General features: G+C 53.2%; 1 protein-coding gene across 7 annotated transcripts; it reads right to left on the bottom strand.

The window, feature by feature from the left end:
- Positions 1-500: 500 nt before the first annotated feature.
- On the bottom strand, positions 501-12732 carry LDB1 (LIM domain binding 1). 7 transcript variants are annotated; one of them, XM_015559311.1, is made up of 11 exons: positions 12704-12732; positions 6589-6691; positions 6421-6482; positions 6234-6309; positions 6039-6141; positions 5469-5641; positions 4848-4970; positions 4541-4624; positions 4327-4450; positions 3982-4130; positions 501-521 (listed from the first exon to the last, which is right to left on the bottom strand). In XM_015559311.1, the coding sequence occupies exons 1-11, from the start codon at positions 12715-12717 to the stop codon at positions 516-518; spliced, it is 1017 nt and encodes a 338-aa protein (XP_015414797.1). In that variant the 5' UTR covers positions 12718-12732; the 3' UTR covers positions 501-515. The 7 variants fall into 7 exon arrangements, with proteins under 7 accessions (XP_015414797.1, XP_006756560.1, XP_006756562.1 ...); XM_006756497.2 differs by lacking the exon at positions 501-521 and adding an exon at positions 1436-3283; XM_006756499.2 differs by lacking the exon at positions 501-521 and adding an exon at positions 1436-3283 and having other exon boundaries at positions 3988-4130.
- Between the last annotated feature and the right edge of the window lie 626 nt (positions 12733-13358).

Raw genomic sequence — 13358 nt, 5'->3', positions numbered from 1 at the left:
ACACACACACACACACACAATGAACCTTCATATGCCCAACCCAGTCACACAACTGCTGCTTCAACAGCCCCCAAACCCAACACATACTGCTAAGCCATGTATTCATTCCTGTATTTGAATGCATTCTCAGTTCTGTATTTGTAGGCTCCCGCTCACACTCCGCAGTCATGCTTTCTCTGCCTTGTTCAGAACCATAGCCCTAGCACCTAGAGTTGTTCCTGGAACCCGGAGAGAGCTCAATGAATATTAGCTGAATGAATGAATCCACTAAGATACATACCATAAACAAATGCATATACTACCCCACATACATATTCACACATGCATCCTTTCCATTACATACACATATCTAAGTCCTCTCCCACATCAGTCACATATACACATACAATGACACAAACCCAGGCAAAAATGTTAAATGTATATCTAGTACCAGACAGACACACTGCAAGGTGTTACCTAGCACTCCCAGGGTGAGTTGGTGGTAGCAGCTGTCTGGCCAATGTCCTTCAGTCAGGTCAGGCCTGCAGAAGAGGAGTGGTGCATTTGTGTGTATGAAAATGCAGGCTTTGGGGTCCTGAGGCACTGGGCAACAAGGAGCTGGGCTGGCGGCAGGCAGGGCCAAGATCCCTCCTAAACTGGAGAGGGGCGGGGTAGGCCATGAAGTGCTGTTCTTCTGCTAGCTGGGAGGTGAGGGTAGACACAGGTCCATGAGGTCTCTCTTCAGATCCAGAGAGACCTTAGTGGGGGCTTTGTAGGTGCTGAGACCCATTCCCAATCCACAGTACAGTGTCCCTGTCTTGACAATCTTTTTTAATGGTGGGGGGAGAAGGGACTAGAGGTGGGGAGTTACTACCTAGAAAGAAGTTTAAGAAGTGTCCTATTCCTCTTTCCATCCTTCTATGGAGCGTCAGGCTGCTGCTTAGCAACACCGCTTAAGCATTCTCCTCTTTTCCTCCATGCCCCACCCAAGGCCAGCAAGGAGATAAACAATCCGCTCTGACTTGAGACCTAGGTAACTGCGCTGGCTGGCCTCCCTAGCAGTGGCCTGAATTTCACCGACTGAGCCTCCAGGCACTGTAACCACCCAAAACTCCTTCCGAGACCCTGTTCTCCACCCCACCCCCACCAGCCTAGCCCAGGAGAGGATATCCCAGGAACCCTGACTCAGGGCCACCTTTCTGGCAGCCCTAAGACAGGAGTGAGGAACAGTTGGAGGGAGGGGGGTTGGAGAGTCAACTTTTGAGGGACAAGCAGTCAGACTGGGATACATTAGAAGCAACATCAGAATGACGAGGGGAAATGTGAGATGAGAGTAAAAGGAAATCCAGTCCAATCCATACCTCCTCCCCAATTGACTGGTCTTAGGACTGCAGGAAGGATGGCAAGACTGCCTTGGGCAGTCATCACTGGGCACCAATGACCAACCAAGACACGCTCAAACCCAAAAGTCGCTTTATTGTTCTGTACCATACATGACTCAAATGGCCAAAAAAAAAGAAAAAAAAAGGCATTACAGTTAGGGTGGGACATCCATCTTCCCCACCCCCTTCCCTTCTCTCAGCTCCTGGCACAGTACCCTTCCAACAGTGGCAGCTAGAGTGAAGGAATCAGGGTGTAGAGGGCCCCAGAATCCAAAAGGAAGGGTGGGAAGAGAGGTGGTCCTAACACTTCCGGAACTGGCAGCGGGAAAAGGCAGAGAAACCAGAGCTGGGCCCAGGCTCATAGGATCCAGCTTTTGGCCTCAACCGGGGCTCAGAGCTTCCACCTGTCCAACTGACATAGAGCTGAGGATCCTGGCTGCCTTCCCCTTCCTTCTACGAGACCAGAAACTGGAGGGTATTGGGAGATGAAGGTCCTCTACTTCAGCTGGCGAACAGAGGCCTACTCCTCCCTGGTGAGCTTAGAGCTGGGACATCCTCAGTGCCTCCTCTATGGAGGGCAGGGGAGGACTAGATACAAAATTTGAGGGACTGGAGGAAGAGAGTACTGGAGAATATGGATGAACCCCTCCCCCATCCCATGCCTGCCCAACTGAGACGAAACAAAACACAGTGACAAACAAGGCTGCTCCCTTCCCCTCCAGACTCCCTAAGGGAGGGAGCCTCCCCCTCTTCCCATCCAAGGCAGCTGCTCTAGTGTAGGGCTTGTAAAGAATATACACATCATGGGGGGAGAAGGGCGCTGGGTTTGAAGGAGTCACAAGCACTAGGAGGGCAGGCCAGACTCCTGGAGGATAGGGAGACAGACAACAGCTGGGAGCTGTTACAAAGGTGAGGCCATCAATGGCCCCCTACCCCATGGTATGCCTTCCCCAACTCCAGTCACCCCCGAGGAAAAGGGAAGAAAGATGGCAAAGTGTCTCCTTGGTCTGAAGCTCTCAAACTATATAAAATGATGTGTAACCCCCCTACCTTACCCCCACACTCACCTCCACCTGGACCCTAAGCCGCCCATCTGCCAGGAATAGGGAGGTAGCTGGACTTTTAATAAGGGGAAGAGGGGGGACATGAGTGATTTTTTTTAAACTTACATTTTTAATAATATTATTTTTTTAAAAAACGTGAAGCTGGGAGGTGGTAAAAGGGAGGAGCCCAGAGTTTTACCCCTCTATTACCAGCCACCTAGGTGAAGGGCCTGGGGGAGGCGTGCTCAACCAAGCCCCATAAATTTAAGTCCCTAGGAGCTGTGGGTATAGACAACCCCAGGCTTGAAGGGGGCAGAGTCAGGAGGATGGGGAACCCAGAACCTGGGGTGAAGATGGAGGCAAATGCTCTGGGGGTGGTCAGAACATTTCTCAGAGGCCCAGGGTCCATGTAGGCATCCACATGAGTACCCCCCTTCCCCCAAAAGGCTCTGCAGAGGCCAGGCCCAGCCCAGGGCCACTGCGGGGCAAAGTTTGGCACCTGCCCGCAGTGAGTCCAGTTCCTCCCTGAAGTGGGTGGATGGAGGCTGCCCATTTCAGATGCTCAGTCTCTTCATTCTGTCTTCTGCTCCCTGGGGCTTCGAGGGGTGGGGCAGGTAGGCAGAGCGCTGTGTGGCCCTGGTGAGGCCTTTACTGGGAGGCTTGTGATGTGGGGTTCTCCGATTTGCTCTCTTGGCTGGATGGAGGCTTGCTGTTCCAGGGGCTGTTGGCGCCCAGGGCAGGGGAGTTGTTAAAGCTGTCCTCGTCGTCAATGCCGTTGGCCGCGTCAAACTGGGTATTCTCCAGCCGGGTGATGAGCCTCTCGTCCTCGTCCCCGAACTCCCCGCCCATCAGGGTGGGCTCCCCCACCACCATCACATCCTGAGAGTGGCGGAGGTCCCCAAACATAATCGGGGCAGGGGCTCGCCCGGCCCAGGGCGGCAGAAACCCCCCAGAGCCCCAATACCCACCCAAGAAACTCAACACCCCCTCCCCCTTCTCATATCCCAATTTCAAACATCGACTCCTCTAGTCCCTGAATCCTTCCCACTGAAGGACTGCAGAGCATCACACCCTTTAACCCACATCCACTAGAATCTGGGAAGTCAATTTACTCCCCTAGCTCCCTATTCCATCTCCCCCAAATTGTAGGTGGCTCCTAAACTTCTGTCCACATGTAAGAGAGGGAGCAGATAAAACACCAATGGGGAAAGTATGTGCATGTGCATGTCGGTGTATTGTAGATTCACACATATTGAGGCTGCATGGCCCTCTATCAATGTGAATGTCTCTCATGGTCTGTGTGCCCCTAAGCTGTCTGTCCTGAACGTCCGTATGTTATCATGTCTGACTCTGTCCCTTTATATCTATATTGCTATGTCTGAGTCTGTGTGACCACAACTGTGCATGTGACTACTAAGGACTCATCAGTGATAAGCGTCAGCCCATACTGGCAGAGTACATTGGTAAAAACCGTCTGTGCTTCTATGCCTGCTAGTGAGCTCACAATGGGACAGGGTCAAGGGTCAGGGGTCAGCAGTGGGGCAGCCCAGAAGAGAGAAGAAAGCCGAGATGCTTACAGGTACCTGGCTGGAGAGGGCGAAGGTGCTGGCTGGGCTTTTCTTCTTGCTGTTGCTGTTGTTGGTGTTGCCACCCCCCGAACTCATGGTGCTGCCCCCTGACATCTTCCGTTTCCGCCGTTTGCTGGGCTGCTGCCGGGCGGGCTCCGCTGTGCCAAAAAAGGAAACTGAGGTGGGGCAGGGTCCTGGGGCCCTGGCTCCCTATTCTGGCTCCTAAGGAGCCTGAGCCTACCCTGATCCCAATCTTGCAGACCCAGGGACAAGAAAAGGGCTTCAGGAGAAGAAACAGCCTTGGGGGATGGCATCAGATCCTGGTAAGAACAGGTGCAGGTGCAAGGCACTCACCGGGGGGCGCTACCATACGCTGCCACTTCTGGAAAAGGCAGGTCTTGAGGCAGTCACGAGGGCTGAGGCTGTAGGTCTTGTGGCGGGACATGAGCTCCTGCATGGGCTCGAGTATCACACAGAGCTGTAGGGAGACCAGAAGGGGGCTTTTCAGGGGAGAGACATGGAACTGAGACCAAATGGAATGGGCCAGAGACTGGGTGATTAGACTCACTCGGAGGTAGTTGAGAGTGGAATTGGACAGCCCACAGCGTGTGATATTTTTGGAGAGCTGATCCAACATCTGGGGGTCCTGGGCCTAGAGGGGGAGAAAGAATACTAGCACTTGGGGTGCAACTGCTCACCTGCCCTATCATCTGAGCCTGTGACACTCCTAAAAGAGAAGAGGGGCTAGTATTCAATCATGTTTTAGGTGGAGAAACTCTAACCCTCTAAGGTCACTGTCAAGAAATGACAGACCTTATTCCATCCTTCCCACTGTGTGCCCTCCCCCTTGTGTCTTGGGTTCTGCCCACACTCACATGCATGGCAAGGATGCTGCGGGGGATGAGCTCCCGGTGCTGCCGGATGCTGAAGTGCCATGTCTTTATCCGCATCATGTCATCAAACATGAACTCCAGGTACAACCGCCCCTCCACACATACCTGGAGACAAGGTTGTCACAGCTCTGCCCCCTCCCCATACCTGAAAGTATACCTGTTCTCCCATTTGCTGACAACTCCCCCAACTGCATATACTTCTGCTCCCTGCACCTAAATCTGGGTATGTAACTGACATGGACAATCCACTCACATACCTGTCACACCCTTGACCCTTACACACACACACACACACACACACATACACATAGAAATGCTTAACTGATCCTGTCTTCTCCAATGCAGCTAGTGATACACTCATCTGCTATGAGCTTTCTACTGGGCAGGCTCTTAGTTCACTGGTGTACATACCCCCATGGCCTAGAATACAGTCATGTAAAAGCTCAGTAAATGCCTGCTGAATGCTGCAGCACACCTGTTCTCCCTTCTTGTCTGATAACTCCCCATTATGCCTCCTTGGGGAACAGCTAAGTACATTTTGGGAAAGAGGAAGGGAATCAAACTCAGGTGCTTTAGCATTCCACATCCAGCTGGATTGCTGACCTGGGTGAACATGGGTTTGCCGTGCTGGGTCACCATGCTGCCCTGGTCACAGTCGAGGGACACAAAGTTGCTGTGGAATGCCTCCTTGGGGTGCTTAAGCACATAGTACAGCTCTGTGGCACCCCCCTCAAAGATGCTGCGGAAGTAGCGTGGGATCAGGGTCCGGCCAATGGCTGTAGAGATGGGAAAAACTCTTTAGAATAGAAGGACCTCAAAAGGGGCCAGGCAGATGCCATCCCTGCCAAAACAGATATCTTGAGACAAATACCCACTGCCAGACCTCAGATTCTCAACCTGTGGGTCGCGAACCCTTTGGGGATCAAACGACCCTTTCACAGGGGTCGCCTAAATACATCCTGCATATCAGATATTTACATTACGATTCATAACAGTAGCAAAATTAGTTATGAAGTAGCAACGAAAATAATTTTATGGTTGGGGGTCACCACAACATGAGGAACTGTACTAAAGGGTCGCGGCATTAGGAAGGTTGAGAACCACTGCCTTAGAAGGACATAGGAGGTATACACTCCCACAGCAGAATTGGCAGAACCCCCAGAGGCCACTCACTGTATCTCTTTGGTCCATCCTCCAGACAGAAAGTGATGGTTAACATGGCATCATCCTCAAAGAACTCAGTTGTGAAAGCATCCCACCAGAGATTGTCACACTCCTAAGAGCATAGGGAGAGGTATTTGTGTGTGTATCAGAAGATATCCCACAGGGTGCCCAGATGGCCCTCACCCTCCTCTTTCCCCTGGATACCTCTGTCCAGTTTTGAAGCCGTTTGTTAAGCTCGAATATTCTGTAGTCAGTTTGGTTGCCATATGGTGTGTGCCTTCTGGGGTAAGTGTAGAAGGAAGTTAGTAGGAGCAGAGCCTCCTCCCCACCCCCACCTCTGCCTTCACCCATGTAATAGAAAATACCTCCCACCCCATTGGCCTCCACTTACCCAATCCCAGGCTCCAGGTATGTAGGCGGGTACATGGGAGTTGGGCTGTATAAGGGAAGAGGCTATGAGAATGGGGGTGGAAGACAGGAATTATTGGGAGATGTCACTCCCTCCCCTTTTCAGGCAGGATCCCATCTGGAAAAGGGATGAGAAGTGAACAAGACTCACCCCACATCCCGATCTAGCATGGTGCCGGGATGGAAGGGAGGGAAGGCGTTGCCGTTCGGGGGCTCCTTCGGTGAGTACAGCTTGAATGACTTTGAGGAACAACCTGGAATGGAAATGAAGAAGGGGCATCCTGAGTCCCTCTTAGGAGCTCTCCTAAAGCTTGCTAGACTGTGTGGACAGTGAACTAGGGGAGGGGAACTACCCTAGGGAGTACCTATCTCTGCTTTTAAATCTGGCTCCAATCTTGTTCTATTAAGAAACTAGAAGTACCCAGGCCCAATACCCAAGACCTTAATTCTTCATGTGGCTGAGGCCTGGATGATAAAATTGAAACTGGAAGAAATGTCAATACCATAGAATAAATAAATATCTAAGCATTATAACCTAATTTTGACAAACCCCCTTTTCAACTACATTATTTTGTTTAATCATCACAACCACGGTGTGAGCAGGGTCAACTGTAACATTCCAATTTTACAGATTAGCCAATTGAAAGCTCAAGGGGACTTGCCAAGATCATAAAGCTAGGATTTGAGCCCGGATCTTCTGATTATTCCCATATCCTGCAGTATTTCTACCTTTCTGTTCCCTCTGAAGATCAAGTCATGGGAGAAAGAAAGGGAATTTGGACAACTCCCTGCCCCTCCTCCACACCCAGGGTCTCAGGAGGGCAGGGGATGGAAAGATAAAGGGGGGTGGGTGCCTGCTGGGTGCTGCAGACCAGATAACCACTTGGGCCTTCTGTCCCGCCCCCCTGCAACCCCCCTCCAACGGCCACTCCCTTATCAGCCAGCCCCCTCCCTCACACCTACCACCAATCTAGTATTGTCTCCAAACCAGAAACCCAAAGCCTCAACCCGTTTTGTCTTTGAGACTTAGTCTGAAGGAGACTAGCTTCCAGGAGGCTCCATCTAAGAGGCAGGGGGTAACTAGACAGGGATCTCTACTTGTATCAGCGCTCCTCTCTACCTCACCTCACCCAGCAACACTCAGTTCCTAGTGTACTATATTACCTGACTGGAAGAAGTGTTATATTCATAGCTGGGTATGAGCCAGGTACCCCTGTAATGCTATTTTCCCTCTCCCTACAAGATGAGGGGAAACTGAGGCACCATTCCAAAGGTCCCGACCCCAGTTACAGGTGCTTCCTCGTCCCCAGACTTGATTACATTTGGAAGGGTAGCTGTATTGGTTGTGTCTGAGCCTCCTCCTCAATTTAGACACAAAATCTACTTTGTCCTTAGGGGGAAGAGACAAAGGAAGACCCTGTGCCAATGTGTCATTTAATTCTCTCCCCAGGGACCTTCCTCACAATACAGGCAAAAGGAGGGTCCCAGAAGGGCCTACACTATACAGTCCCTGAAGAAGCCAAGAGTCAGAGCCTGTGTGTGCCTGCACACATGTGTGCCTCATCTTGCCTAGCAGGCTTCTACCCTCAGCTCGCCCCAACATGCCTACCACGGCTGGAGCCCAGCAGCCCCAGGCAGGATCAGAATGCCCAAAACAGGCCCTCGCCCCATGCATGAGCTCACACAGGCCACGTCCATGTTCCCAGCACAGCACACACAGCCTTCACATGCCTGTCTGAACTGAATGAGGAGCCTGTGTCCTCAGGAAAAGGAACAGTCCCACCCAGCCCCAAGTCTCCCCACTCCACAGACAGGTAGACCAAAGCCACGTAGGAAGCCCAAACTCACACAGCTCACCACAGGCCAGGCCTGGCCTCAACTAGGCCATCCTTCCCCTAGAAGCATCACTGCCCTTGCCCTTAGTTTCAGGGCTACTTGGAGAAATGTGTCAGCTCAAGATCCTAAAAAGAAGGGAGGCAGGACACCTGGGTTCCTCTTTAATTCTGAAAAAAGTTTCAGAACTTCAATTTCTCTCACTAGCAAACTGACAGGCACTGTCTGGGGTTGGGTAACAGTTCTGAAGAGAAAAAATTCAAAGCTCTGTGGACTCTATTTACACCTCCAGTGAATGGACACAAAAACTCAGCACCTCTCCAGAGGCATAGCAGCTCCCAGTAGCCCCAGCACAAGGGCTTGGGAGTGAGAAGAGAAGGGGAGGGAACATCACCCAGACCATCTGTCCCTGTTGCTGCCTGTCCCCTGCAGCAGGGGTAGCGGGAGCAAAGTGGGGGTGGGGATGAAAGGGATGTGTCATCCAGCCTTGGAGTCAAACAGAGCCCCCTTCCAATCTCTAGCAATCTGGGAAACCTTTAGGAAGGAGGAGAAAGGGAGAGCCCAGACTAGTAAAGTTTTCTCAGGATGCAAGCTGCATCCTAGGGGGAGGGGGGCACCTCCAGCTGGGCATTTCCATGGTAACCAGCCTGACTTGAGGGCAGGCTCCCTCCCTTTGGGGCTGACCAGAGGTCAGCAGGGCCGGGAGCCCTGGCCTCTCTGAGTTGAGGCACCTCTCCCCCAGCCAGCATACCAGGCCAGGGCTAGACCCAGGACCTTCTACCCACCCCCTACAGGCTTGCAGGGTGCTCAGACTTACCTGGGAGAACTGAGGGGCCCAAGAGAGGTGCGGGGAGCAACTGGCAGCCCACCAGGGCCCTGGCAGGGGTGAGGACTGAAGGGGGGCCAACTTCAGCCGCTCATGTCCCGAGTGGGACGGGCAGGCCTGGCTGGGAGCTCCACTCTGCGGGCCGCACAAAGACTCGCACACACTGCCTTGGCCTGCCCCGTGGCGGCCACAGCCCCGGGGGAAAGTTATAAAGCCGGGGCCAGCACTCACACTCACGGCCGCCCCCACACACAGACACACACAGCGCCCACCAGCTCACAGCCTTTCCTCCTTTCTTTCCCTCCCTCCCAGCTCGCTCTCGGAGCCTCTCTCAGAATGAGGCCCCAGGGCGGGCAGAGGGTGGAGCTGCCCCCACCGGCCCCGCCCCCTCCCAGCCGGGGAAGAGGAAGAGGGAGAGAGAGAGGGAGGGAGGGAGAGAGGGAGGCAGGCAGGCGGACTGCTGAGAAAAACAAAGAGAGACAGACTGGGAGAGACTGGGATGGAGAGATGGAAACAAAACAGACGGGGCCTGCAGAGGCCTGGATGGAAGGGAGGCCTGTGGGGGCCAGGAACTGAGATGCTTCACCGACCCCTCCCCAACTCACATGAGGTGCTCAGGAGTGAGCAGGGGAGCCAAAGCCACAGGCAGGGATGCAGGAGGGTGCCCTCCCCTCTGGAGACTCCAGTATCTTCAAACTGCCCCCCAAAGGTGCCCCAAGTCCCTCTGCCTCTCCTCTGTGATCTCTTGGGTTGAACACTGGTCTGGGCTGCCACCCCTGGTGAAATCCCAGAGCAGCTAGCTGGGGGGAGTCTCCAGGGGGTTACTTTTGACAGAGATAGACTCTGACTTCAGCCAGTAAACACTGATTGGTGGGAGGGGGACCCTCCAGGCTCCTGGGCCCCCAACCCAGCTAAGTTCCAAGCCCTGACTTAGATCTGCCTTAGCAGGAGGCCCCTTCCTCCACCTCCACCACCTCCACCACCACCACCACCAGAGACACGTGGGTGCAGGGGAAAGAGGCGCAAAGCCACGCTTGCCCAACCAAGGGTCTACAGAAGGGGCTGTCTGAGGCTGAATCCTCCCCAACACCCCCGTAAAAAAGATACGTAGTTACTGGAGCAGAACCTGTTCTCCAATGCCAGGGGTGATCCCAAGGGAGGAGGTGTTTCTAAAACTTGGGTAGTGGTCCAGACCCTACTCCCTGGACAGATAGGAAAAAAGAAACACACACACACACACACACACACACACACACACACACACAGACGCTAGAAGGGGCAGCCTATGACCTCCTACTTCATTGAAGGCGGAGTTGCTGCTCCCTACTTCCTACCCACCCCCACCATATTCACACATAGTCCCACGACATACACACCAGTTGACTGTGCAGAAATAATATTGCACCCGGCTCTGTGAACATCCTCCACACATAAATAACACATCTCACTTTCACATAAATCAGTACCTGATACACACTTTTAACCAATGATAAACCTCAAACCCTAAATAAACCCAAACCCAAGATGCACATGCACAGTCTATTAAAGACCGACTTCCATACACACTGTGACTAGTGACACACATTCCCTAACCCTAATATACACACCCAAAGTGCATTATATACCTCCTGAACTTGTGACAGACTATTATATACACATACTGACCATTGGTTATCCAGAGTTGAACCCCATAAACCACACTTCCTGAAACCTGCACGGCATTCTCCATCACAACCTGGCCACGACACACCCCAGCTTTCACAAACATCAAAATCTGTGACATTCAGCCAGACCCTGCAAAATACTGCCTACACCTGGACTTGCGACATTCCCACCGACTCCCAAATTTACAGTTCAACTCTGGGATAACCACACTCCTCCCCCACTGACAATTCCTGTCATTTGTCTAGTGCCTTTAAACTTTCCAAAGTGCATTCATAGGCAGTACCTTAAGAAATCCTTACAGCACACAGAGCCAAATATTACCCTAACTAGAACAGACTACAATAAGACAGAGAGGCCTGAGCCTGGAATCCTGGGTTTCTAACCTCATTCATCCAAGCCCAGTCCTAGGGCACTGCAGTCATTCCTACTCTCTTCCCCCTCCAAGGAATGCCCATTCTAGGCCCCAAACGCATGTCTGCTAGTACATGGGAAGGGGTATAGGTATATGCTCTGGCTTCTGCTCCAGTTCAGAGCTCAGAACCCTGACCCAGTCTGTCTCCTCAAATTTTGGGGAGAAGGGCCCCTATATACCAAGACATACCAAGGCTCTGGCATATCATCCAAAACAGGCCCACTCTTAGTTCCTTCTCCAGCAAGTCTACTCCTCCCTATGTTCTGACTTAATTCTCTCACTTGCACAGGGGCAGGAGAGGTCCAGCTAAAGAGAACAAGTCTGAATTAGAAGGCCCTAAAATTTGGGATGGGAATGAACAGGGAGCAGCAAAGAACGACAAAGGTGATGAGGAAAGAGTAGAGGGAGAGCACCCCTCCTGGAGGTGAGAACTCTGAAGGGCAGCAGCCTGCCCCAGCCCACAGGATAATGTACCAGCACTGCCCCCTGCCCGGGCCCCTGGGGCTCCCTGACCCAGGCCTCCAGTGTGCCTGCCCCCCTTCCTTTGTCTGTGCCCGGCCTCCCGTTGGCCTGGCGCTCTGCCATCCTCCTCTCCTGGCTCCCAGCCGCCACCACTGCTGCCTCCTCCCCTCCCCCTACTCCTCCCTGCCTTAACCCTTCTGAGCCACATGCTGCCCCAGACAGGCCCTGGCCCCTTCAGCAACCTGCCCTGCCCAGGGTGATGCCCCTCAGCAGAGGTTCTACCTGTCCCTGACCAAAGACCCAGAAGCTAGTCCCCACCCCAGGAGCACTATGGGAGCTGTGTGTGTGTGTGTATGTGTATCTTGTGGTGTGCATGTGTGTGGGTCTGCGTGTGCTCTGGCTTCCCTCAGTCACATGTGTGGGGCATGTGCTGTCTCTGCTGGGCTCGGGGAGGAGGAGGAGCTGGGAGACAGCAGAGCACAAAGGAGAGACTCAGACAGGCAGGCAGGCAGCAGGCGGGCGGCCTGCCAGGGCGCCTCAACCCCCACCCTAGGGCTGCTCAGGTTGGGTGGTGGTGGGGGTGGGGGTGTCTTTGGGCCTGGGCTGTACATGCTGCCACAATGTTCTTGTGTTCAGCCATGTGCTCCCACCCACCCATGCAAGCCTGGTCCCCTCTCTTACCCCAACTCCTACCATTCCCCACCTCCAGGGCCCTCTCAAGCCCTTCATGTGTTTTTTTTTTTAACCTCCATCCACCCTCTGTGACATCAATCCGTACGACTTCTTCACATTTGGTAAATGATTCCCCAATCTTAGCCATCTTTTGCCCCCTCTCCCATAACCAGGTCAAGACACAAGAAAGGAACATGCCTTTGGGGGTGCGGACTGAATATGCCCCTCCTCCCCATTCCCACCTCTTGGTGCTTGAGTCCTCTTCCTGTCCCTATGCTGCTACACTACAGGCTGAGGGGGAAACCTTCATCCTTCTCTACTGGACCCAAGCCCCCTGCCTCAACTTCAGGGCCAACCTCCCATCTACCCTCAGCCTGACAACCCCTCCATACCCACCTCCTACCCACCATTTGTAGGAACAGAATCAAAATATAAGACTCAGTCCTCTAATTTGTCCAGAGCCTTAGTTTCTGCTATGCTCGTGTGTGGCAACGGAGAATGGAGGCCATGGGGTGGACTCAGAGCATGAATGGATCCGAACAAGGCACCCAGCATGGAGCAATTTATAAAGAAAATACACACATAAATATGCACACCAAGCTGGTAGGAGGAAGAATGATGGGACTGGGCAGGATTCCAGCTTCGTAAGCTCTTTCCTCTCCTCTTCCTCACCCTCTGCAGCAGGAGCCAGGGGTCCCCCACACCCGGATATTCCAGGACTCTCAGGCTCTCTCCTAGCCCTCCTCCTGGGCCCCGGGCCCCTTAAACATCAGCCTCAGCAGGCACTGTAAGTGTGTGCCCAACCCAGTTTGGCCAGGGTCACATGATTTTCAAGGAAGCTTCCTCACTGGCAGCTTCCCTTGGGGATGGGGGGGAGGGGCAGTTGTGGGGTATGGGCCTCCCACAAAACAGAGCATCCCAGGAGCAAAGGACCCAAACCAGGCTAGATTCAGGGAAACCTGACTTTCAGAAGAAAGTAACTCCCATCTGGGACAGGAGGGGGGCCTGGGGAGTCCTGGGGAGGTGGAGCGACGGTGTTCTGAGGCCCCCT

The sequence above is a fragment of the Myotis davidii genome, unplaced genomic scaffold (assembly GCF_000327345.1).
Source record: "Myotis davidii unplaced genomic scaffold, ASM32734v1 scaffold332, whole genome shotgun sequence".
NCBI lineage: Eukaryota > Metazoa > Chordata > Mammalia > Chiroptera > Vespertilionidae > Myotis > Myotis davidii.
The sequence above is the reverse complement of the archived record's forward strand: the minus strand, read 5'-3'. Positions and strand labels throughout refer to the sequence as shown.